The sequence below is a fragment of the Rhinolophus sinicus genome, linkage group LG11 (genome assembly GCF_036562045.2).
Source record: "Rhinolophus sinicus isolate RSC01 linkage group LG11, ASM3656204v1, whole genome shotgun sequence".
NCBI lineage: Eukaryota > Metazoa > Chordata > Mammalia > Chiroptera > Rhinolophidae > Rhinolophus > Rhinolophus sinicus.
This window is the reverse complement of record NC_133760.1, coordinates 47,231,253-47,258,718: the sequence shown is the minus strand read 5'-3', so window position 1 is coordinate 47,258,718 and position 27,466 is coordinate 47,231,253. Positions and strand designations below refer to the sequence as shown.

The 27,466-nt window shown below is 36.9% G+C and overlaps 1 protein-coding gene across 3 annotated transcripts; it reads right to left on the bottom strand.

Moving 5' to 3' along the window:
- Positions 1 to 607: 607 nt before the first annotated feature.
- Positions 608 to 26,772, bottom strand: LG11H16orf87 (linkage group 11 C16orf87 homolog). 3 transcript variants are annotated; one of them, XR_012490224.1, is made up of 5 exons: positions 23,145 to 26,750; positions 17,206 to 17,302; positions 7,121 to 7,303; positions 1,983 to 2,051; positions 608 to 1,641 (listed from the first exon to the last, which is right to left on the bottom strand). XR_012490224.1 is itself a non-coding variant. In XM_074314958.1 (4 exons), exons 1-4 carry the CDS (start codon positions 23,598 to 23,600, stop codon positions 1,523 to 1,525), a joined length of 855 nt encoding a protein of 284 aa, XP_074171059.1. In that variant the 5' UTR covers positions 23,601 to 23,604; the 3' UTR covers positions 608 to 1,522. The 3 variants fall into 3 exon arrangements, 2 of the variants coding, with proteins under 2 accessions (XP_074171059.1, XP_074171060.1); XM_074314958.1 differs by lacking the exon at positions 1,983 to 2,051 and having other exon boundaries at positions 23,145 to 23,604; XM_074314959.1 differs by lacking the exons at positions 1,983 to 2,051; positions 7,121 to 7,303 and having other exon boundaries at positions 23,145 to 26,772.
- Between the last annotated feature and the right edge of the window lie 694 nt (positions 26,773 to 27,466).

Here is a 27,466-nt window from a genome sequence, read left to right as displayed (position 1 = left end):
CCTGGTATATGTTCACAAGTATTTTTAGATATTAATCATTTTTTTTTTCTCAAAATGAAATCGTTTTCTTGTATTATGTTTCAAAGATAAAATCACATTAGCCTTCTCAGAGATAAATTTTATTACTAGGGCTTTAAAATGCATTCTAAAAAACTGCAGGGTAACTGCAGGTAAATCTGGGGATTGAGCGAAAAGGAATTCTTAGGAAAATTCTTGTTTTTTTTAAGAAGGGCACAGGAAAATTCTACATCCTACCTACAGAACTTCTTAAGCGCCCTCTGCTGGCTACCATTTAGATAAAGTAGAAAAAAATGTAAATCCTTTTTCATTGGGGAGGTGAAGGGAGATGCAGGATGACATTGACAAAGCTATGGTGAAAACCGACAGGAAAATTTCCTAATTAGGCTTCAGGACTTCCAAACAGATCTGGCCAAGGGGGGGTGGTTAAAATAAGGGAAGTTCCTGTCAAGTCTTAGTATGTTAACCAAATCAATATGCAAAAATACAACAGCACTTAATATAAAATAAAGCCACTATAAACATTATTTAACACTAGACAAAATTAAGAATTTAAATATATTTCACAAACTTCACTAGGACAAGAAGCTTATACCACATTATTTAATCTATTAGTTTCAATATTAAGGTTTATTTTTTTCTTCCAGAGGTTAAGTAACAATTTAAATAATTATCAGGATGTATAAATGAACATCCATTCAGATAAAACATTACTGCTTAAAAGTGGCTATCTAAGAAATATTTTGCATGTAATAAATATATTTTATGTTTAGGTTAACAGGCACCATTTTGAGAGCAGAAAAGTGGTTTTGTTTTTTAACCAATAAATAAATTACATTCAAGAAAACAAGATGTTTATATCTGAAGTATCATATATCCTTAAATGTTTTTCTTCATATAGCACCCAAACTTCCAAAATGCCTAGAAAGTATCTCCCAAAATATAACTCATACCTTGTCATAAAAATAAAGGCCAAGAAAAAAATCAATTTAAGACAAAATTTACAATTTATATTCTTAATTCCCCATTCAATAAAATATCAATTGCCAATTTATTAAAAGTAAATGAACTGTATATATGCAATCTGTTAGTGCTGAAAATCTGAAATATATATATTTTTAAAGTCTTTCTCAAAATATTTAAAATATTGCATCTCTGGTGGCAAACCTGAAAAATTATCAAGCATTTTATTTCCCTAGTTTTCATATTTCCATTCCCATCCCTAACCTTTTAACCTTTATCAGTCTTTTTTTTTTTTTTTGTAAATACACTTACTTATATCCCACACACAAAACACTGACAATACTCCTTGGTAAACAAGGAAATCCCAGAACAGTCCAAGCCTACAGCTTTGCTGCCCAAGTGTGGCACAGGCTAAATGATGGGGGAAAACCAATCAGTGGCCCTTATTGATGCAGTCAGAATGCTCCTGAGAGTCTGTAACTGGTTGAGAATTTGCTGATGTAATCCTGAAGGAAGTTTCAACACATTCTGCAGACAAATATCAGAGAATAAGTCTTTGATTGATAATTTTCCTATTTATTTCTGCCAAGGCGACTGAAAACACGAAAGCCTTTTCATCAGAGAGGTTAGCATAGATGTCAATTTCCTTTTCCTGTTTCTCTGTTAAAAGAAAAAGGGAAAGCTTAATATAAAGGTAGTAAATGCAGTAATTATATTACAAAATTTAAAGCTTTCAAGTATTTCTTTAAAGAACAATAAATATTATACATAATACTACAAGATATGTTAAATGTTATAAAGTATTATGTTACTGAACTGAAATTATTTTAAATTACACAAAGGAGTTACTGAAATGTCATGAACTCAATCGTAAAACTGGAGACTATATATATTTCTATACAGTCTAATATCTACATCATTTCTGTAAAAATCTCTACTATTTCATTCTCCTCACTAGTACTATATGAGCTAACTGTCTCAATCAGAATGAATTTTCTCACCCTACAGATGGTCCCTTCTGAACATCAACGGTTCCTTTATGAATAGTTAACTTCTTCACCTTAGCCCTGCTATGGAAAATAAGAATAACCAACATTTATTTCTATTTTTTCCCCTCCTGATTACAAATGCAATCCAAGTTCATGGTAGAAAAAATTTTAAATACAGAAAAACAAAAAAGAAATCACCTATCTCATAAGCCAGCTAAAATCACAATTACCATCTCTGTGTACATTCTTTCAAATTCTCTTTTCAGGCTCTACTATGATTCTGCTTTTGTTTTTGTTTTGACTTTTTAATCAAAGTTAAAAATACACTTAGCTTAGAGTCAAATAGTTTTTACAATACTTGCTACCCAAAACCCCCATGCACATTTCCCACTCTCCAGATGCAATTACTAGTTTTTCCCAGTTGTTCCTTTTTGTTTTTACCTATCTCTAAGTAACATTTTTATATGATGCTACTACTTGGCTTGTTGGTTTTAGGCATTATTGACTTTCCACTGTGGAAAGTTAGGATTTTATTGTTTTCCATCTCTTGCCCCCACCATACTCTTCCCTCCCATCTTCCCATTATATTTACATCACAATCTTGGTGAGATAATATTCAATGTTTACATTATTCTCACTATGTAAATGATTTCACTTTCTTTTTATATCTGCTTAGTTTTCATTGCTAATTGAACCCAAACCCTCTCCTAGTTGTATAAATCTTTCAGAATTTTTATACATTATTATAAAATTATATCAATTTTATCTTGAAGAAATCTTTCCAAGTCTGATCTGCTCCAATCTGAAATGGTTTCTCTCTAGGCCTATTGCACAACCATCTTGAGATCTCTCTTCAACAATGTGCTGGAGATGTCCCTCATATCTCTCTCTCTCTGTCTCTGTCTCTCTGTCTCTGTCTCTGTCTCTGTCTCTGTCTCTGTCTCTCTCTCTCTCTCATCAGACCTTGTGTCCCAGATCCCAGGATACTTTCTTTCTTGGTTTACGTCTTCATTTTGATGGCATGTATCTTGTAGTAGCTTCCTGAGAAAGGGAGTATGGATAGCATACACTCCCTTAAGACCCTGAATGTTGGAAAATGTCTTTAGTTCACCTTCACACTAACTCACAGTGTGGTTGACTAAAGCCTCGTAGATTTCCCCTTAGCATTGTGAAGGCAAAAAATTGTCTTCCAACAACTGGTGCTATTGTTAAGAAAACCCAATACCTTTTTATAGTATTCTTTTTAATTACTGCTAAATTTACACAGTGAAATACACAGATCTTAAGTGTACAATTGGAGGAGCTCTGACAAACATACATCCATGTAACCCACACCACAAACAAGATACAGAAAATTCCTCATGCTCCTTTCTAGTCAATCCCTCCCCACCCCACCAGCAATGACTGTTCTGACACCAGACTCATTTTACCTGTTCCTGAACTTCATAGAAATGGCACCACATAGTATGTACTGTTTTGTGTGTAGCTTCTTTTGTTCAACATGTTCTTGAAATTCATTGGTGCTGCTCATGTATGAGTAGTTTGCGCCTTGCTGAGTAGTATCCACTCTATTAATTCTAATACCATTATGCTTTGGCACGATCTCAACTTTGAACCATCCAGTGGGCTGGGAATTTGGTGAGCCATTGCAATATGGAAACTCAGTGTCCTTCAGGTCTGGGAAGATTTCTTGAATTATTTCACTGATGACTTCCTTCTCGATCTTCTATGTTCTTCTTCTGCAATGTCAATTATTTATAGATGTTGCCCTCAAACTGGTCCTCTAAATTCCTTACGCTTCCCATTCCATTTTTAAATTTCTTTTCCTATTGCTCTATGCTCTGGTACCTTTCTTCAGTTTCTGTCTACAAGCCTTCTGTTAAGGTTTTTCATTTCTGCAAATCATATACATATGTTTCTTTTGAGATTCGTATTTCAAAGTTCATTTTCCAGTTACTTTGCGACATCTGCAGTTTCCTTTTAAATATTATCTTCTTATTTCATGACAATATCTTCTCTTACTAAGAATATTGATGATAGTCTTGATTTTTTATTCTCCCTGCAAAAACTTGTTTTATCCAAGTTGTTTTCTTCCCTCTTGATTTGGTCTTGCCTTTCATACTAGATGCTTTTTTCCATAAATCTGGGTAATTCTTGGTAATATGCTCATATATAGGAGTTGAACCAAAAAAGTTGATTGGCTCCTGCACACCTGTGGAGCGTGACTGTGGTCATCACTTTAGGATGATCTGACTGGGCCATTTTCTTTGTGAAATCCTTAATATCTTCATTTTAGGTCTTTTCTCTTGGGCTCTGCAGAGTCCCTAGAGAAGATACTTCTAATCCCTTACCCGGAGGCTATAAGCCTGGTCTGGAGAACTCAATATTTACCATCTTCAATTTTCACTTAATCTTCCTGATCTTAATATTGTACTCCTGCCCTCAGTGAAGCCTGGGATCCCCTAAACCACAGACTCTGTCTTATCTTTTTCAAAGGATAAGCTTGGAGAGAGGGGAGGACGAGGTAAACAGCCTTAACGGGCCATTTTAGAAACCAGACTTTCAAACAAACTTGTTGTTAGCCTCACTTTCATTCTACACTACTAGACATAACTGATGCACAAATTCCTATTTTAAAGCAGTGGTGCAATAAAAATCAGTTTCCTTCTTGGCGTTCCCCAAAGGAGCTTACAATTTAAGTTTTAAGGGTATCGCTTTCCAGAATTTTGCTGCTTCCCTCACTCCTTGTCCTTGTGGGACTTTTTCGTTTTAAAAAATATCCTTTTACTAGGATTTGGGGAGGCTGCAGAGCTGAATATGTTTATTCAATCCACCATCTTGAAGTCTACATTCATTCTATATGTTCTAACTAAGCTATTCCAAATGGCCCAATATATTTAAATCAGTCAAAATGTCACTACTACATTACTAATATCCAGAATGAACATACTCTCCACATATAAAATGAAGACTCATATTAAAAAAAAACAAAAATTGTTGTTTAATGGGTTGTTTTCAGGATTTTATAAAGTTATGTTGTTATCTAGATGTCTAACAGGCTTTCCTTTCCCACTCTTTCTTCTGCCTGTTCTTTATCAAAATATAGAGAACAATAAAGTCAATTTAAAAATATGTTCTTAGACACTCAGCCAGGTTGTCCTTATAAAAATAAAGGTAAAGGTTGCTTCAAATTTTTCAAGTGCCCTCTGAGCAGGGCATCAATAAAAACTGAATAAAACTAAATAGCTACTTGACACTAAGAAGCATATCAAAGAAGTTTATTGTAAAATATATAGATACTTCGAAAGTCATATTTCCTCTCCGTATTATATTTAGAGAACATCGTCTGCCTCAAGGGTTAGCAAAATCCAGACTGGGGGCCACATCTGGCCCGCCACCTGTTTTTATAGTCTAACTGGAACAAGCCATGCCCACTCATTTACATATTGTCTATGGCTGCTTTCCAGCCACAATGACAGAGCAGAGTAGCTATGACAGAGACAGCATGGCCCGTTGAGCCTAAAGTATTTATCTGGCTCTTGACAGAAAAAGTTTGCTGCTGACCATCTCCTCACTCCCTCCCCATTAAAAGATTTGCTTACTTTACAAAACCTACTTTGAGCACTTTCCTGTTTGTATGAAAAGCAAATAAATTAAAAGCATATTTTACTCTAGAAATAGCTTTCTTAAAACTTTTCTATAAACTGAAAATACCTGGAAAAAGTTTATAGCCAAGTACATACTCTATTTTCAAGTTAACATGAAATGAAAGTCCCACCTACATACACAGAGTCCGAGCACAACTCCACAGACCTCACAGCCCGAGGAAAGACGGTCATTGTTTCCCCGTCTCCTCCGCCCTCCGCCAGAAGCATTCCTTTCTCCGTTCTTTGGGTTATATTCCCTTTACTTCAACGGAAAAGAATGTCCTGTTTTCTGGGCCAAGCAGTTTTTCCTCTCTTCTTTTTTCCCTGTTGACTTTTCTTTACCTAGTTCCCCTTCTGAAACAGTCTTTAGCACAGATTTCCTGATCATCCCACTGTTACAGCAGCACATTCAAATTGAGAGAAAGACTCAAATTCTCTGGCAGAGCAGTGTAACAGAAGGAAAGAGAAAGGGAGTCAAATTATCCGAGGAATTAAGAAGTATCTAAGTACAGTCTCCCAACAATACAAACAATATAAGCCTTGCTCCTTTAGCCATACAATATTAAGAAATCTTTCTTTTGACAAAAGTTAGGAACAGCTATATCAGTGAAGTCATGTTCCCTAACGGTGTAACTTTATTCAAATAAAAGCACACGAAGAGAGAAGTGGTGAACAGGTAAAACATTCTCAATGTCTAAAATAAAAGAAATTTACATTTATGCTTGAATACTTGAATACCTGAAAAAGCAAAGCATAACTCACAAATAACGTAAGAAATGCATTTCACTGAAGATGAAATTATTTTGAAAGAGGTTTCTAAAGCATTATAAAGAGCAACTATCCCTTTTTTTCATTAATTACTGGCTTGAAAGCCTCAATGTAAAAAAGGTATTTATGGGCACATGGAGATTCATTATACTATTCTCTCTACTCTTGTATAATCCTTGACATTTTCCATAATAAAAAGTTTTTTTTTAAAGACAGATAAAGAAAAAGAGAATCTCGGGTTTCAGTTAATGGTTAAAAACCAATTACTGATAGACTATTCAAAGTAGGGAGCACACAATGAGCAATTTAAAAATTCATACTAAAGAACACTTTCAATAGCCAATGTAAAAACCACAGTATAACAATTTGAAGTCTTAACAGAACTCAGATTTATCTTTAAAAAAAGAAATACACCCATTTTTAACAGGCTTCTCCAGGATGTCACATACAAATTATTATCTCTGAATTTTACTATCATCAGTTTATAGCAAAGTGAATTTTACCTAATTTAAACCTTCAGTTTTCCAATAAGAATTAAATTTGTTTTTTTGTTTGTTTGTTTTTGCTTTTAACAAGCATCTATCTTAGAGGAAATGCTTTCAAACTGAAATTTGAGTGGTAATTTTTAAGTCCAGGAGTTCAACGCCTGACAAACACTTTCTTCACTACTATCTAATTAAGATCTCAGAAAATATAAATACTTGGGGGGAAAAAACTGCTTGAATTTTTTCATACCTCTTTCTTCCTCATGTTTTTTGGCAGATGCACTTTTAGGTCTTCCTCTTCCTCGTCTGATATGATCTGAATGGCTGTTACTCCGAGACCTCTTTCTGTTTTCTAAATCCTTATTTGCTGTAGAATTTATCTTCTCTCTCCTAACTCTCTCTGTCCGCCTCCTCTTGGCCTCATGCTTGTTTTCTGTGTGGATGAATAAAAGTGATATATTTTAGGGCTTAGCAGGAACTGTTTGCCTAAGTTCTCACTGTCTTCTTTTTTCTTTCTAAATAGCACTAGAATTTGCTGCCTGGCAAATACTTGTAAAACTACAACTGTAACATCTAGGCCCCTCACATCCACGTACGAAAAAAGAAATTCAACAGAATTTAGATGATCCACATGACCACATAAGGTAGGAGGACTCTTGTAACAGAAAACGTTTTTTACCTTGGCACCTTTAATTTCAGCCCTTACAAGTTTGCACAATTCCACAGCGAACTTTCTGCCTTTTTCTCTGCTTCCAAGCTAAAAAAGGTGAAGTATTAGAAAAGGAAAAAAAAAATTCCATTCCTTGTTGCCCCTACCCAAATTATAGACTGAAATATGTCAAGTATTCAGAAGCAAAACTGACCTTAGCCATACTATATTAAGGTTACCAATAAAAAGCAAACAGAAAGCATCTATAGAAAATATAAAAACACTAGAGAAGAAGTTTTGACTTTAGCCACAGATGAGGTCCTTTCTGACATTCTAAGAGCATCTGATTCCCTAAACAGAATAGCAATAGGGGAACTTTACTCAATATAGTGATTTAATTAATACAAGAAGCCACTCCCCACTCTAAACAAATCAGAACGTTGGATAAGACAACCAACCATTTTAAAAAAAAAAAAAAGAAAAACAAAAACTTGCTTTAATACATACTTGATCTCAAAAACAAGAGAGAGAATTCCCCAAATGCTTAAATTAATGGTGGCAAAGGGACAAAACAAATAAGAAAATTCACATCCCCAAAACTCAATGGAACAATTTAAGAGATTGTAAATAAATATGCTTAATAGACAACTGTAAATTTCCTTTTAATTTTAAAGTAAAATAGTAATAGTTATTTCCAAGTACCATATCCTTGGAGAACTAGTTAATTGCAGGTCTCAGATTAGAAATATACCAGACGTTTAATTATTCCAGATTGCAAGAAAGTTATCAAATACAACCAGGGTCTTGTTAAAAGACTCAAGGGTAACTTAAAGAGGCTCCCACTGACCATTATAGGACAATTTGAGCATCAATAAAAGCAATGACTATAATAGATTGAAACATATCAAATATACTTAAAACCATGAGTACAGGACATTAAATACAAAAGCAAAAACGACGTGGCCACCATAGGAAGATGCTAAAGAACCAACTCACTATTTTGGAATCTTAAAAGGGAAAGAATAAAGCATGTAACCTGCCTTTTCTATTCAAACTGTATCACTCACTGGATAGCCAAAGGGCAGATGGAGAAGTTTCTCATTTTAGAATTATTGCAGCTGAAAAATGAAGAAGGAATGATAAAATCAGAGTATCACCATTTTCAACATGAACTAAAGGATCTAAGTGCTAAATATTACATACAACATACCATACACAAAAATTAACTGACAATGAATTGAAGACCTAAATTAATACATAAAACTATAAAATACTTAGGAAAAAAACAAAAAAGCAGGGGAAAGCTTCATGACATTGGATTTGGCAATGATTTCTTGGATATGACACTAAAAGCATAGGAAACAAGAGAAAAAATAGACAATTTGGATTTTATCAAAATTAAAAACTTTTGTGCATCAAAGGGCACTACCAACAGAGTAAAAAGGCAACTCATGGAATGGGAGAAAATATTTGTAAACATACATCAGATAAGGGACTAATATCCAGAATAAAAAAAACTTCTACAACTCAACAACCAAAAACAACCCAATTCCAAAATGGGCAAAGAACTTGAATAGGCATTTCTCCAAAGATAGACAAGTGGCCAATAAACACATGAAAAGATGTTCAACATCACTAACCAAAATTACAAAATATCACTTCATACCCATTAGGATCGTTATTATCAAAAACACACAAAATAACAAGTGTTGGCCAGGATGTGGAGATTGGAACCTTTGTATGTTGCTGGTGGGAATGTAAAATGGTGTAGTCGCTGTGGAAAACAATATGGCAATGCCTCAGAAAATTAAACGCAGAATTACTATATGATCCAGCAACTCCACTTCTGGACATGTATCCAAAAGAAATGAAAACAGGAAATCGAACAGGTATGTTCATAGCAGAATTATTCATAAAGTCGTAAGCATCCATCAATGTATGAATAAACAAATATGGTATAAACATATACCAGAATATTATTCAGGTGCTACATATGCTACAACCTGGATGAACTCTGAAGACATCACGATAACTGAAGTAAGCCAGACACAAAAGGACAAATATTGTATGATTCCACTTATAGGAGGTAACAACAGTGGTCAAATTCTCAGGCACAGAGTGGTTGCCTGGATCAGGGGGAGAAGAGACATGGGGAGTTTATTGCTTAATGGGTATGGAGCTTCAGTTTGGGAAGATGAAAAGAGTTCTGGAGATGGATAATGATGACGATGGTTAAATACACAATATGAATGTACTTAACACCACTGAACTGTGCACTTAAAATGACTAAAATATTAAATGTTATGTTATGTATATTTTACAATAAAAGATATGAAAAAAATGAGATTTAATGAAAAAGAAGAAATCAGAAAACAAGATGAACTCTTAAAAATTAAAATCTAAAAGACAAAGTAAATAAACACAGAATTCTAAAGATAGAATTATAGATCTAGAAAGAGAGATCAATGAAATTTCCTGGAACAAAGCAAAAAGACAAAACAGAGAATATGTGACAGCTGGGTGAAGAGCAATGAAATTGCTCTTCCGAGAAATTCCAAGAAATCTCATACTACTTATCTATGACGTAACTGCTAATTATCTACCCGATATGCATTCTCCCCTCTTCAGTAAGAACAGAATCCTGATCTGTTCAAGAGTGTAGGGTGCCCAGCTAAAATATAAACACACTTTCCAAGACTCCTATAGGTGAAGTGGCCCTGAAATTTAGTCCTGGCCAAAGAAGACATGGAAGTGGAACTGGGGAAGGTTTCCAGAGAGATTGTTGAATGGGATCAGCGTGGCTGGCATGCCCCTTTGTGCCTCTGCCCTTCCCTCTTCTTCCTGCTTGGAATGCTTATGGGATGCCCAGAGGTACAACAGCTACCTGGTAACGATGAGAACAAAAGCCACATCTTCTCCAGATGGAAGAAAGTAAAGAACCTAGATCCTTGATGATCTCAGGGACCCACCAGTCCTGTAGTGCCAACTGCATCTCTCTTCACTAAATAGGAAAAATCAACTATTTGTCCAATCCTGAGTCAGTCATGTTTTCTGTAGATGGTGATCCTCATGTATCATCCAATGAGGATGTCAGAAGGAAAAGCAAAGAGAATGGGGAAAAACAAGTAATAGCTAAAAATTGCCCTAAGCTGAAAACTCAGCCTTCCATTGGAAAGGATTGAGGGCAGAGGAAGGACGCAAACATTTGTGTGTGTGCAAAGTGAAGGCATTCTCCACAATCCAAGATAGGAAATGTACCACCACGTACATGTCTTTCATGAACATTTTTCCAGGTCTGAAACAATTTCTGCAAAATTTTTTCCAGAAATAAAAACTCATGGGTTTAAAATAATAATAATAATAATAAAAATGGTATATAAGAAAAAGTGAGATCATCCCTGGTATACAATGGAAAGAAATCTTAGTATGACAGCTGTGCAGCAGAGCTAAAGTAAGTCTTAACTGGAAGTCAAAGGATTCTATAAAAAAAGGCCTTAACGATTAATACACATATCATTATGAGCCTAAAAGTACACGTGATGCTATGCATTTTTTTCACCAAAAGGCAAAACTAAAAACTATATAAAAGTTATGTTCCATATATGAATGTATAGCAATTTTAAGTGATTAGCATGTAAGAAACAATGTTTTCTGAAACAAAACTAAACCTTCACTGCCAAGTAATCCAGACTTGAGCATCACTTACTACTGAATGATGTTCAATCACTTTGGGTTTATAAAAGGTACTGGCAGTAATATTTCTGCTTTTTTTTTTCCTAAACTGAAAATGAATGTCATTTATAGACTTCTTTGCTTATTTAACAGCCTTTGCCTATTAACTTACCTTAGAGAATAATTTGAAATGTTATGTTTAGGTTTAATTTTTTCATCCCGTTTTTTCCTTCCCCAATAAAAAATGCGGAGGTTGTTATTTATTTGACTAAGTTTAACCTAAAGCTTATACCCACTGAGAAATAGTTAAATACTAATAAACAATTCCAATTTTTTACTGTTTTAAATCTTTTTTCTTACCTTTAGAGGAAGGCTTTTATGAACTAGCACAGTAAGTCCTCACTTAATGTCATTGATAAGCTCTGCCACATTAAACAAAACGCCGTATAATAAACCCAATTTTACTATAGGCTAATTGATATAAACAAGAGTAGTTCCTACAGCATCTCATTGACTTTATCAACAAAGCAACATTATTCGAGGACCTGCTTTATCTCATTCAGAATTTCAGTTTACTTTTTTTCCTTATAGTTTTATAATTAAAATTTTAAAAGGAATAAAGGTATATTCATGATTATTAAATACAAAATGGCACCCTTGATGTCACTAACCACCTGGAAAACCCATCTGGAAAACCAAACTTAAAGATTCAAAAACTGCTTCTGTCGGTATTTGGTAATTGACCAAATATTTGAATAGATAACTACTACAGTATTCAAGGTTTGATCCACAGTACAGATAGTCTCAATTTTAGGAAATACAATAATCATTTTAATCTCTTTTTTAAAGAAATTTCTTCAACTTGACAGTTTAAGGCTTAAACTCAAGGCTACTTTTTAAACTCTCAACCATTCAATTTAGAAATAAAATTCTACATGAATGAGATAGTTAATTTTTAAAATTTTATTTCCATTTAATTCTGGCCTCCCAAAAAGGGTAAAAGAAACAACACATACTTAACTCATTTGGAAAAGATGTGAAAGACTGTCTTGAGGTTCTATGCACCTGTACAAAACACTGAGCATTTCTTAATACAGCTTTATTTGTTAACACTCATCTCCTTCCTCTCACCAAAATTAATTTGAAACTTGTAAGAATCTCAATTTCCATAATAGATTTTGTTTATTTATACATATTTTCAGTTCCAGTGTCCTACCTCCCTATTTCCATGTATGTTATAAAGACATAAAGATGATAGGCATATATGAAAAATGTGAGTTTTGAACAATTCAAACCTAGATAAATCTATTTGACTTAACAGATTACTTTCTTCTTGCGTGGCACAAAGTTACAAATAACTAAATAAGGTTTCAACCCACTGAAATGTAAAATGATCTTTTATAGTTTTGATTTCACTTTTAAATTAAGTGCAATTTGAGCTTTAAAGATGGTTGTCTCTTTTGTTTTAAATGTTGAATTATACAAATAAAAGTCTTCCTTGATTCCTCCTTGTTATCCAGTGATCTATCCGTGTGTGCATTTACTGAGTAATATTACATGTAGAAATCATTTTGTGGGGTCTTAAAAACAAATGAAAAATAGAAGTACCATATGATCCAGCAATTCTACTTCTGGGTATTTATCCAAAGATCACAAAAACAGTAACTCGGGGGGCAGCCAGATGGCTCAGTTAAGGTTAGAGCGCAAGCTCTGAACAACAGGGTTGCCGGTTCGATTCCCACATGGGCCAGTGAGCTGCGCCCTCCACAACTAGGTTGAAGGACAATGACTTGGAGCTGATGGGCCCTGGAGAAACACACTGTTCCCCAATATTTCCCAATTAAAAAAAAAACAACAAAAAATACTACCTCGAAAAGATATATGAGTATGTAACCCCATGTTCACTGCAGCATTGTTTACAACAGCCAAGATAAGGAAACAACCTAAACATCAATCAATGGATAAATGGATAAAGATATTCAGCCATAAAAAGGAATGAAATCCTGCCATTTGTGAGAACAAAGATGGACCCAGAAGATATCATGCTAAGTGAAATAAGTCAGACAGAGAAAGACAAATTCCATACAATCTCACTTATATGTGGATTCTTAAGAAAACAAACCCCAAGCTCAGAGACACAGAGAACAGATTGGAGGTTGCCAGAATTGCGGGGGGGGGGGGGGGGGGGGCAGGGGGAACGAGCAGTAAAATAGGTGAAGGGGATCCAAAAGGTACAAACTTCCAGTTATAAAATAAATTTAAGTAATGGGAATGCAATGTATAGCAGAGACTATAGTTAATAATACTGCATTGCGTATCTGAAAGTGGTGAAGAGGAAATCTTAAAAGTTCTCATCATAAAGTTGTCAAAAACAAATGAGTTCATACAAGTATTGTTTTGCACCTTTTTCTTAAGTGTTTTACAGATTTTTCCACATCAGTAGCTGCATCCTTCTTTCTAATTAGCACATACTGTTGTTCCCTAAAAAGTATACCCTACTTTATTAACCATTCCCGATGATGTTTGGCTTAACTACATTTTTGCTACTACAAACAGCATTGCCTGAAAATCCTAGTAAATATTTGTGCATAATAAACAATTAGATCTCTAGGCTACATAGCTATTGATAAAGAAGTCTAACATCTAGGTTATGTGCATTTAAAACATCTATCTACTGTCAGATTCCTCTCCAAAAAGGCTGTGCCAACTTACACTCTTACCACTAACTAGCATGACAGTAGGCATTTTGCCATACTCATAAAAGCACTTAGAAATCCTTTGTTTTTGTCAGAATGTGGACAAAAAGAATAGCATTTTATTTTAACTGTATTTCCGATTGTTAGTGAAGTTGATCTTTCCAGATACTATGTATTATCCATTTTCATTTCTTCTAAAATTCTCTGCTCATTTAAACTGAAATGTTCTAGATCCTAGTGACAATCTTCATCAAGTACTATAAATATAAACTATAGAGGTTTGTAAAATTATACTCTTCTTAATTTTCTACATACTGTGGATTATCCAAGGCACAGCTTAAGAAATCTTAAAAAATTTAATGATAAAAATGAGTATTTTACTGAGTACCTGTAACATACCAAGCTTTGTTCACGTTAGTCATTTTCCTAAGCACTTCATCTAACTTTGATCCGCTAAGGCTGGTACTATAAATCTATCTTATACACACATCGACAGCAGCTGCTCGCAGAGGTTAATTAACTTGTTAGAGACAAAACCAGAATCTGAAGCTGATCTCCACATCTGTACTACATCAAACTGTTTTCCAGTCTTTGAATACTCTTAACTCTCTTCCTTAAAACACTTTCCTCCTTTGGTTTCTATGGTACAGTCTATCCCAGAGGTTTCTCTGTCGTTTCTAACTATTCTTTCTGTTTCTTTTGCTACTTCCTCTTTCTACGCTTCCCTGTTTTATCTTCACTTCAAGGTCACAAGGCCACTCTAATTAAACAACAGAACCTTAGGCAGCTCCAATGTAAAACAATAATGAATTGCTTCTCACTCATCACCATGAATTCTGTGACACCACTCTCCACTGGTTGTTCTACCACTGACATTTATTTCTTCTCAATTATCTGACCTCCCTACCCACTTCAACCCAAGACTGGAGTTTACCAGAGTTCAGTTCTTGGACTCCTTCCTCTTCCTACCCTACAGCACAAGTTCATCCATTTCCATGATGTCAACTACCACCTATTTGCTGAAGGCTTTATCTCCAGCGAAGACTATTTATTCCCTGAGCTTCAGACTATACGCCCAACTAGGAAAACAAATCCACATGGGTGGTATTTCACAACTACATCCAAAAGTAAATTCTTCATCTTACCCTCAAAACTTGTTTTCCCTTTTATATTCCCTTTGTAACCAGTAAACCAAGTCAGAAATCTGGGCGTCATTCTAAACTCTTCCCTCTGGTTCAAATGATTCTGATTCCTTAACACTTGTAGTATATGCCCTTCTCTCTGCTGTGTTTCTTCCTTACCTCATTTCTCACCTGAATTATTGGTGTATAAAATGGGCCCCAAAAACTTGTTGATTAAAAAGAATGAACACACTTGTCCCATTAAGGGCATGGACGATGTCTTACTCATTTTGGAGACTCAGAACTGAGTTTACATGCCACCCCAGCGTATCTACTAAATGAGTCATTCCAGGGTTCCCATACTTGAATCAAACTCTTAGGGAATAAGATCCAGGAATGCATTTTTAACAAGTTCTCTGGATGACTCCTATATAACTAATCCAGTTACAGCCTTTTAAAGAATCAATAAATTAAGTGCATTCTCATGAAAAAAGGAAGCAACCTCAAACAGAGGCAGAAATGGGATGAAACAACTTTTCTGCCGCCTTTATATAGACGGAGGATAAACAGACATAAACATAAACAATTGTTGCATCATCTGCTACTATAACCACGGTGTTAACTTGGCATCCTCACTCAGTTAACATACTGCAATAGCCCACTTTGGACCCCAACAAACTATTCTCTAGACAGCAACCAGAATGATGTTTTTAAAGGCAAATCAGAGTATGCCACCTTCCCCTCACCCTATCCCGTATCCTAGCAACAGTTTCTCTCCCCACATTTTAAGAACAAAATCCAAACTTCTTACTCCGGGTTACAAAGCCCTACAGAATCTGGTCCCTGCCTGTCCCTCTGGCCTCATCTTCCACACTCCCCTGCTCCTACTGTCTACAATGCATCCACACTGGCCTTTTTGTTCCTAAAATATACCAGTGCTTTCCCAGCCTTAGAATTTCTGCATTTGCTATTTCATCTGTCAACAATGTTCTCCCTGATCTGATCATGACTAGCCCCTTGTTCCTCTTCAGCCTCACCTTAAATGTCACTTCTCAGAGAGGCCTTCTCCAACCACTCAATCAAAAGTAGCCTTCTAGTAACATGTTAGGACAGCACTCTATTTTAATTTCCTACAAGGCATTTATCACAAGCTGATAGTCTCATGTGTTCACTGTCTATTTCCTGTCGTCACAATTATAAGCTCCTGACCGTGAACCTGCCTTGGCAGTACATTCATTCATTATTTTATGCCCAAGGCTTAGTACAGTGCCTAGCACACTGCAGATGCTCAATATATATTTGTAATAAATCTATTCTTAATTGAGGATCATCACTGTATGAAGTTCTGACTTTACCAAAGAATAACAAAATTTCATCTTTTATAAATATATCCACTCTATAAATCCAATCTGTCTAATTAATGGGAAAGTAAAATTCAAACAAAATTACTTTTTAGATACTCTAAATCAGGGAATTGTAAACAATAACCAATATGTCTAAAACTTAATTCACATCAGAATCAAGTTATATTTTTCCAGCCACTAGTTTAAAAAACTTCAACATTGTTACAAATTTTGCCAGCACAATGAGAATAAAAACCCAAATGTCCACCAACCAGTAAATAAACTGTGACCATACAAATACTAAACAATAAAAAGAAATTCTTAATTTATATATACAACATGGCTGAATCTTAAACTATGCTCAGTGAAAGAAGCCAAGCAAAAAAGAGTACATATTATATGATTCCATTTATATAAGTTCTAGAATTGTGACAGAAAGCAGATTACTGGTTATCTGGGGGTCAGGGGAGCAAGAAGTAGAGATCACAAAGGGAAACCAAAAAGCTTTTGGGAATGATGGACATGTTCATTATCTTGATTGTGGTGATTGTTTGACTGGTATAAACATATAACAAAACTTAACACTCGCTTAAAACCCTTCAATGTCTCTCCATCCTCCAAAATAGAAAATTTGTTACAAACTTTATCAGCATTATAAGGGAGTTAACATTTAAATGGAATTAACAGTAAACTTATAATGCCATAAGCTAATTTCCAATAGATAGTAAAAACCAGACATACTTCAATAGATTTTAATTTTTAACTTCAACAGAAATGTAAACAGTAAATTCACAAAAATTAATTTTAAATTTCTACATCAAGAAGCTAAAAATGTGGTAAACTCTCACAATTACCTGCAGAAGTTGGTGATTTCTCTGGGTGCTTTGCATTTAAAAGTTTTCTGCTAATAAATATGTAACCACAGGGACATGATTTACATGCAACAGGAACCTGTAGGAAAAAAAAACACACACATTATTTTTCTACTGTTAAACATTCGGTGTTTATGTAGTCTCCTGAATAAGTTATTTGAAATAGAAATCATATTTATTTAAACCCCACCTCCTTACAACAAATTATTTCAGATGAGTATTGTGTCCTATATATCTTCATATTCTAATACTTTATAATGCCATCAATATAGTAAATGAATGAAAAATGTGTGTTGACATAAGTGACCAATAGAAAAACATAACAGGGTCAGAGCCAGGAAAAATGTGTGTGGGGAAAAAAGGTATCATTTCCTAAAATATTAGTTTGAATAGCAGTTTATATAGAACAAATCGGAAAAGGGAACATGGCTGGGAAGTCATTAAAGTAATCCCAGGATAAGATTATGAGGGTCCAACAGGAATGAAGAGTAAGAATGGACATGGAGAAAAGGTAGATGACCTGCCAAACATTTCAAAAGGAAGAACTGAAAATGACTCAGGTTCTAACATGAGAAAGTAAGACGCCAATTACCACTGACAAAAAAAAAAGAATAGTTTACAACAACCAGTTTGAGGTGGCAAAAGTACAGCACAAACAAAAGAGAATGTAGGAGTTGAGTGAGATCTAGGATCACAGTTTCAGCTCCAGGAAGGACACTGGATAAAACAATGTGGACCCTGAGAAAGAAGATACCTACTAAGAAGGGCTCCTGGAGGCTAACTGGGCTCAAATTTTAAAAACCTACTGTGTTTCCCCGAAAATAAGACCTACCCGGAAAATAAGCCCTAGCATGATTTTTCAGGATGACATCCCCTGAACATAAGCCCTAATGCGTCTTTGGAGCAAACCTTAATATAAGACCTAGTCTTCCACAACTAAGATTGAAAGGACAACTTGACTTGGAAAAAAAAAAAAAAGACCCGGTCTTATTACCATAGCAACTCTTTCTACATAGGGGCCTCTCACACAAACTGCAGCAAGGAGGAAGCCTGCAGTGAACTGCCTGGCTGCACTGCGTTCCTGCCATCTGAGCCAGCCCTTATAAAGGAGTTCCTGGAATTATATTTTAACCAATAGGACTGAGGCTTTCCCTGTCCAAATAGAGCTGCACAGCTCTAGCTCCATCAGCATCTTCACCAACCAATCAAAGAGGATAACTTTTGACCAATCAGGACAGTACTTTTGGGACCAAACTTCAAGAATTTGGAATCCTCATTTGCATGAGGACAGACCAATCAGGGAGCAGGGGCAGGGACTTCTCTCTATATAAAGTCAGCTCCCCTGTGGCTAGGAGAGCACACTTTCCCTTTCCACCAATGCCTAAAGACTACATTTCCCTGGCTGGAGCTGAAACACCAAGATGCAACACCATGGACATCTCGCCAGACCAGAGTGGAGACAAACAGGCAGAGCAGAACAAGGCAAAGCTGTCTAGTAAGAGAGGGACCTCTCCCCAGGGCCACCTCACAGCCATGCTGTATCACAATCGAGCTGTCTGCACTGAATTAAGTTTCTTTCATCACTGCATCCCAAACTAGGGATTCGTGTTGGGGTTGAATTGGCACCAATGACCATCGATTGACAACACTTAAGCTCTTGAAGTTTGTTACAATATCTGTAAATACATGTGGCTCCTTTTTCTGTTTCAAGTCTATAAATATTTTTAAAAAACCAAATGTTACTGAAAAGTATTGAAGAAATTTTTACATTTCCCCCCAATAATCTCTTCACTAATAACCTTAATGATTCTTGGACTCAAGACATGTTAACCAAAAACCAGAAATCAATCTCAACAAATACTCACAGAATAGTCAGAAAATTAACAATTCCCTTTATAAGATTAAATACCATTTGACCATTGTTCTGCCTATGTAAAAGTTTGGTTTTACAATTAAAAAGCTTTTTATCCATGTATGTACAGAATGCCTCATATTCTAGACTATAAATACTTGATTTAATTAAGCTGAATTAAAATTTTGGCAGAATTCCTTTTCTTTGCATAAAAAATATTGAATGAGCAAAGGATCTCTAGTTTGTATTTAAGAAAAATAACAATAAATCCTATTAAAAACTAATTGTACTCCAGATATGTCTAACAGCTTGTTTTATTAAAAATGTGATGAGATTCTTTCAAACCATGACAGGAAATATAACATTACATTCTTTAATAGTGTAAAATCTGCCCAAAATAAGTATATTTGTCATTTTTGAAATTTCACATCTTCATAGAAACCAAGCTCAAAGGCACTACTGACTCATTTCCTTTACACTTAGAACACATCATTAAGGGCATCCACAGTAATATAAATTGTTTTCAATTAATGCTGTTCAAAAAACACAGAAAACATGATGTTCTTATTCAACAGAACATCTTATTCAACAGAACACCTTTGCTACTCAGCAAGCATTTTCTTCCAGCTACTGAAACTCAATAAATTTAAATTTAGGTCTCTGTCTTACACACAAGAAAATTGTATCAACCCGTATCTAGAATTAACAGAGAGTGATACAGTTAGGTGAGAAATGTACATTTGGCTTTGGGATGAAGAATGCAAAAACACTGATGAATGGATAGGTTGACTTTCATCCCTTAATTCAAGTGTTTTATGCTCAAGAAACATTCAAGTGCCTGAGCTAAGTCACCCTGAAGTCCTTTTTAAAATAGAAAGTTCCTTCCCCCCATCCACCAAACTCGGAAAGACAACCAACCAACCACCGCCACAACCCAAATCCTATAAAAAGAATTATTAAATAGGGTGGACAACTTCCATAATATTATTCTTTACATTATAGTGTAATTTAGATTTTAAACAAACAGCCTAACCTTCCTTCAAATTTCAGTTGTAATGACAAAGAGTAGTAATGAAAGTTCTAATGCTACACTTTCAGAAATTTAAAATGGAAAAAAATCCAAAGTTTTCTTTACTGATGGCTTACTGTGCATCAATATATTCCTTGAAAAATGTATTTAGGCTGTAGTTTTACAAGTAAAACAGGTCAAAAAAACCTGCAAGAAACAAAATCCTGGTCCTATATTGTTTCATTGATTTAAAAAGCTCAAAAACAACCACATTATAGAGAACTAATTTATATTATTCGCTACTAAGAGAACTAAAGTTACCTATAGTGGACATGTTTACTATACGTCACATAAAATTTCGAATAAGTGAAAAAAAAAAAGAGCTGCTCTATTTTTTAAACATTAAGGCAAAACAGAAACATATACAAAAGATACCAGAAAATTAACAAGAACCATGAATACTGATACACACAAAATGGCTCAGTAATTTGGGTTTAGTGGATGTGAAACCCCCTTGAAAATGAAAAGCACTGTGGTTTATTTAGATGTTTCAGAACTATATTTTCAATAGAAGCATGTAAAGGGGATGTTATCAAGCAACTAAAAATCTAGATCTTTCTTGTTTCCTGCTCTCTGTACTTGGTTTTTAAACTTACACAGATACCCGACAGACAGACACACAGACACACAGACAGACACACACACACACACACACACACACACAGAACGTGTATATCTATTCAACTGGGGCCATTTCCTCAAACTTTAAAGATTTCACATTTATATTTATAATAAATTCAAATTTAATATTTGTAAGGCAATTAGCCTGTATTAGCAGTATTCTAGTGGTGTTTAAAAAATGGCTTTCTGAATTATAATTTTTTTCTTGTTTATAAGATGTTTGCGCTTTCAAGTAATTAAAATGCTAAAATCTATTATTTTTTTCAATTCAGTTACTTTTAGTAAAAGATAAATCACTTTCAAGAATCACCAAAAAATTTAATTAGTCCTCATGTATATTCTCCTAAGTATTTAACAACATAGCAAACCAACATTTTAAAATTATATAGTAGCTTGCTATGGATGGACTTGTGCCCTCTCACCCCCAATTCATATACTGAAGCCCTAACCTCCAATGTGGTGACATTTGAAGATGAGATAATTAGGTTTAGATGAGGTCACGATGTGGGGCCCTCAGGATGAAATTAGTGCCACTCTAAGATGAGACACCAGAGAGCTCTCTGCCAAGATCTTGGGACATCCAGCCTTCAGACTGTGAGAAAATAAATTATTGTTTGAGCCACCCAAACTATTTTGTTGTGGCAGAGGAGAGACGGTATAAAACAAAATTAATGTCATCTTTCCAAATAAAATGCTGATGTTTTGTTGAACAGTTACAGGGACTCCTACAAGTTTATTATCCTTTCCTCTTTCTTTAACCAGGATATCAAAAACAGGTTATTTTTCCCAAAAGGTAATTTTATGCCAAGTAAAACAAGGTCAGGATTTGCAGTGACTTGTGCCCTACAGAAACTGGAACGCATAATGCATACCATGTAAACCTTATACTTCTGCACAATTAATTGGAACAAATGAAAATGATTTAAATATTAAAATAAATCCCGCAAAGAGACTTAAATTGCAAAGTCCAATTTTATCAGAACTTAACAAATTTAGTTTATTGGTAAGAATGGGAGTTTAACTTTGGAAAATATGACTAAATTATTTTTATAATGCATACTCAAACTCCTAAGATCAATAAACTGTAATTCTCCTTGCACAATCTTCCTCTGATCAGCATTTCTACCACTGCCGATAAAAGATATTGAATAAAACATGTTAACATTGTGTGTTACAAGATTTGATCAACCAATTAGATTGCTCCTTAAAGAATGCACTAAAACCAGCTTATTAAAAGTCTCCAGCCATTTCAAATTACTTCTAATCAAAAAAAAAGAAAGAAAGAAAAGGAAAGGGGGAGGAGAGAGGTAGTCATTTTGAAAAAAATTCTCTCAGTGGAAAAGAAAAAAACACATCCAGATCTGCATGTTGGCATGAAATATGAGACTTATGAATGGTTTTAATTGAGAGTTTTAACTCATTAGATTGTAAAGCTTTGAGGAACCTCTATTATTCTAGTAAAGAAAGAGGCATGCTTAAACTAAAAACAGCAAAATGAGAATTCTTAAAATGCAGCTCCAACACCATTAATTGTGTGTAGAAAGCAGTCAGTTAAAATTCATGAAACCACATTTATATATATATATATATATATATTTTTTTTTAAAGATCCGGAAGCAGAAATGCCAATTTTTAACAGTGGATACCGTGGAGGGCGGGGAAATGCGGAGCGCCCAGAGGGAAGGGCTTTATGGGGGCGTTATTCAATAATGTTCCATTAGAAACAATGTAAAGAAAAAATTCACAATAATTTACGTCAGAAATGTATTAAGGGTATAATGAGCACCCCCAAAATCTCCAAATTCGCCGAAAACTTAAAATCATTGCGGCCCCTTTTGTCACCTTTCGGCGTGAACCCAGGGCGCGGTGGGGACACTTTTGGGGTCCACCGTGTACCGCTGATGGGAACAAAGCCACCCTCCGCGACAGGACGGGGCTTTCGGAGCCAGGACCCTGGGCTCCCGCTGGGCACATCGGGCACCTCGGAGGGGCCGGAGGGGCTGGAAGGAGGGACCGTGCCCGTCCTCTTGGGCCGCTGCCCGCACACTCCCGCCGCTGTCACCCGGAGCCGGCCAGGCGACTCAGGGACAAGCCCACGCCCCCTTCCGCGCGGCCCGGCCACAGGACGGACACTCGCCCATCTGACCGCCGCCAGGTGCGCACCGGCCGGGCTGCGGCCCCGGGCGTCGCCCCGGCCGCCCTTCGGCTCAGCCCGGCCGGGTCCGGGCTCCCCCGTGACCGCCGAGCCCAACAGCCGGCCCTCCACTCGGCCGCCGGGACCCCGGCGAGGCGGCCTCTCCACAGCCAACGGCCGCCGCCAACAGCCACCCGCCCGAGCGCGCCCGCCCCGCCGCCCGCGATCCCGGCCCCGGCGCCCACCTGTTGGTCGCACTCGGGGCACGATTTGGTGGCCATCTTCACTTTCTTGGCTCGACTTGCGGACATGCTCCTCTCCGGCGGCGGCGGCGGCGGCGGCGGCGGCAGCGGCGGCGGCGGCTCGGGCTCCTCCCCTCGTACCTCAGCGGCCCGGCCTCCGCCCGCCCGGTCCCGGCTGGCCAGACTGAGGCGCTGGCGGGTGCGCGCGCGCGTGCGCGAGCCTGCGTGCCGAGGGGGCGGGGCGCGGCGTGCGCCGGCTCCGTGGGACAGCCGACCGTGCGGCCACCCACCCAGGGCCGGCCCTCCAGCGCGTCCCGATCGATTCTCACGAGAGGAGACGGTCGGGACCCTCCCGCAGGGCAATGGCCACGCCTCTCCCGGCCGTGCGGTCGGCGTGGGGGCGTGGCGTGGGCGGGACATGGCAGTGACCGGCGTCAGGCTCGACCAACGACTGCACATAACGCAGATAAGTGCTGGACACGCCTCCTCCGGAGGAAGGAGAATGAAAGAAAGGAGGTAGAAGGTAAACCGCTCAGCACCTGGCATTTAATTAGCTTCAGTAAATGTTAGCAAGTCTAATCATTGAGGAGTTGTAGTAGACATATGATTAACGACCTGGACCCAGGATCGGGGAGTGAAAATTCATTCGTTTATTTAATAAATAATTGCCAAAATCCCACTGTCAGGCAAATATGAATAAAATGTATCGGCGTCTGGCCCTTAAGGAGCACAGTCTAGCTATTTAGACCAGCGCGACTTACTGTCCACAATGAAGAACTAGTTTTTTTCCATCCATCAGTCACTCATACCTAGTTAAGATAAAAATAAGTCACTGGTAAAATGAGTGAAACAATACACAGAATACACGTTTTAAGAAAGGAAAACTGTATTAAAATTGTAATAGTATACACCGATAACAAAAGATGAATACAAGTCACGTTTGACTTCTGCAATTACAAGATTGGCTCAAAGTGGTTCCCATCAGCGTCCAGACACTTCTGATTACGGCGAACTACTGCTTGAGCAACGCTGACCAAAGTGTCCACCTGTATACATTTTTTTGGCACCCCTGGTATATACAAATGCAAGTTCATTTTTAGTATATGTGCTGCCGAAGCGAGCATGCAAGTTCATTTTTTAAATATGGAATTTGACCGACAAAATTACATTTCAATAAACAACAGAAACAAATAAAACGATTTAAGAAAACATACACTTTGCTCAGAGAAAATTTGCCAACCAGCATTTGTGAGACAATGGCTATTACACTGGTAACTTTTCAGTCTACAATTCTAATGAAAATATAGGTATGAGTGAGATTTCTGTTCTGCATATTAAGTGCCTATCAGCACTCTTTGAATGAATACAATGTACATAAATATTTAAACTTTTCAATGTGACAAATGAGGTTGTTTCTTTTTTGTTAATTTATACTAAACTAGGTTAGATTAATAAAAGCACTGCTGTGCCAAGGAAAATTTATGTCTAAACTAGTTCTAAGTTCTCATTGTTAATGAAAGAATGTCCAAACCTATAGAAAAGTTTTATAAAAGTTCATTTGAACCAAGTTTTTGAGGACCTGCCTGGAAGCCAAATCTCAACAGATTGAGAAAATGCTCTGGAGAATGACAATTTTGCAGTTCCTTTTATGCATTTAGAATCAAAGGAGGAGAGGTAAGGAAGATACATGAAATTCACTGGTGGTAGATTAAGGAGGCGGGAGAAAGCAAAGCGGGGAAATCTCAAGGATTGGATAAAAAGCAAAAATGAGAAACAGACTTCTTTTACAACAGTGGTACAGGATAGTTAATTAACATTTACAGCACATAGAGATGGTATTTGGGCAATAATGTAACAACAATGAGGTGTTCTGTGGTTTCGGCTCTGGTGCCTGTGATTGTGCCTTTAAGGGGTCTGGAAAAGAAAAAAACACTCTGACGTTTCAAAGATATGTTATCCTAGAAGCATGAGAACAATGGACAGGGTTCACTTAAGGTAAAGCTGACCTTTGCTAAGGAATCTATAGACCTGGGATGTGACTACCTGCTGTGACCTGCCCAGTTAGGAATGGTGATCGGACCATCCTGTGTGATTACTTTAGTCACTGAGCTTGTCAGACTTGCCATGTGGTACCCCATACCTCCCCTCCCCCAGCTTGTCAGGTTTATTTCACAGTCCCTTTTTCACTCACATCATGGTACAAAAACTATCTCATGGAGATATGTTAATGGGAATCAAAGGATCGATTTTAAAGCAATTTCAGTAAATTCATAGTTCATTCTTAAGCTTTACCCAAAGTGGACTGATGATGCATTTTCAAAATTCATATTCAATTGTCATAAGTAGCTACGTCAAACAATTTATCCCATAGAATAAATGTTAAAATTTTAAAAATTTTTCAATGAAAGAAATGATTTTCACATCCATGGTTTTCCTATATATGGATCTTCTTTTCAGGAAAAGTACAATTCAAACTGTCCTATCACATGTGTAAAATATTGAATTATAATTTTTCACAGATGTGCAAGGTCAAGTTCATTGTCTCTTTCATTGATAATTGTTAAAATATGAAACATAACAATATGTAAAATTTCTGTTCTTCCAACTTTCTAACTTAAATTTTTGTTCTTCAGTCTTAATTGCCATATGTTGCATTCCTTCCTTTCATTAAAATATTAAGATTCAAATAGCCTTCACAAAATACCAGCAAACCAAATTCAGCAACATATTAAAAGGATTATACATCATGACCAAAGGAGATTCAGTCCCAGAATGCAGGACAATTCAGTATTAGTAATAAAACCACAGGAGTGACAGCAGTAAAATGTTGGACTAGGAATTTTCTACCATCTTCCCCTCAAAGAACACTGATTTTGACAACACCCACGAAAGACAATACCTTTGTGGAAGCCTGGAATCCAGTGGAGAAGTTCTAATACAACCTTGGAGCAAAAAAAACAAAAAAAGAAAATCCAAGATTGGATGCATTGATGAGGGTAAGGAAACAGTTTCACTGCATCTCCCCTCCCCCAGGGCAGCACAGCTCAGTGCCAGGAGGGTCCCCTCAGTCTGCAGTTTCTCCTCCAGCAGAAAGGGAGAGCACATTCGTGAGTGTCCAGCTCCCCAGCTGTGTGGGACACTGCCAAAGGGGCACACTTCTTTCTCACCACATCCAGAATACTGAGGTGAGCTGTACAACTGAGGGTGGGGGATTTGGGGGGAGGCTGGGGGCACAGCAAGCAGGGCTTGGCATGCACCAAAGGGAACAGATCCTACTAACCGCTTGTAGACTCCATTAGAAGGACCTCCCACAAACCGCCGGAGAGGCCTCGCCTGCAGATGGCTCCAACTGGCCCACAGACACCCCAGTGTTCTCCACACCTCACCCACACAAACTCCCTGCCTTGTGGCCAGTGTGTGTGCCCCTGAGGGTGGCAAGGGTGGCATTGGCAGAGAGCTTGGGAGCACACATGGAAAGCTGGTCCAACTGCACGAGATGGTAAGAGAGCAAACAAATGTGGATGTTCACTACCACCCTGGGAAGCGCAAGGCTGAAGCTGTAGCACTAGGTCTAGCTTTGAAGGATTGAAAGAAGGCATACAGTCTTAAGAATCACCCCACCCCCAAAAAGGGAACAAGTGTGGGTCAGTCATATATATATATATTCATATATATAGTATGTATACAGTCATATAGTCATATATAGTTTTATATATAGTCATATATACAGTCGTATATATACAGTCATATATAGTCATATATATATATGGTCTGAGAAAGTCTCAGAACCACTGGACTGACAGAAACTGCTCCTCTCCCAAGCCAGACAGTAAAGACCAGAGGAGATAACTCCTTCAAATGCAAAGACAGCAATGCAACACTTCAAGGAACATGAAAAATCAAGGAAATAGGAAACCACCAAAGGAACACAATAATTTTCGAGTAACGGACCCAAAAGAAATGGAGATCTATAACTTGAATGATAAAGAATTCAAAATACTAGTTGCTTTAAGGCAGCTCAGTGAGCTACAAAAAAAACAAAGAAAGACAGCAATGAAATCAGAAAAACAACACAGGAACAAAAGGAGAAGTTTCAAAGAGACGGAAATCATAAAAAGGTAAATGGGACATTCTGGAGCTGAAGAATACAATGAATGAAATGAAAATTGCAGTGGAGAACACCAACAGCTGACTTGATAAAGCTAGACTCTCAACTCAAAGACAAATCATTTGAAATTATCTATTCAGAGGAGAACAAAGAAAAGGGAATGAAAAATAGTGAAGAAATCCTTCGTGAATCATGGGATACCATCAAGAAAAAATTT

What these genes read in the sequence shown, in the direction of transcription:
- LG11H16orf87 (XM_074314958.1), bottom strand. Translation starts at nt 23,600, where the DNA reads ATGTGCAGTCGTTGGTCGAGCCTGACGCCGGTCACTGCCATGTCCCGC. An exon ending in GCCCCGAGTGCGACCAACAG is followed by an intron (nt 17,303 to 23,144) that starts GTGGGCGCCGGG and finishes TTTTTCCTACAG; the next exon opens with GTTCCTGTTGCATGTAAATC. An exon ending in GAAATCACCAACTTCTGCAG is followed by an intron (nt 7,304 to 17,205) that starts GTAATTGTGAGA and finishes TCATCCACACAG; the next exon opens with AAAACAAGCATGAGGCCAAG.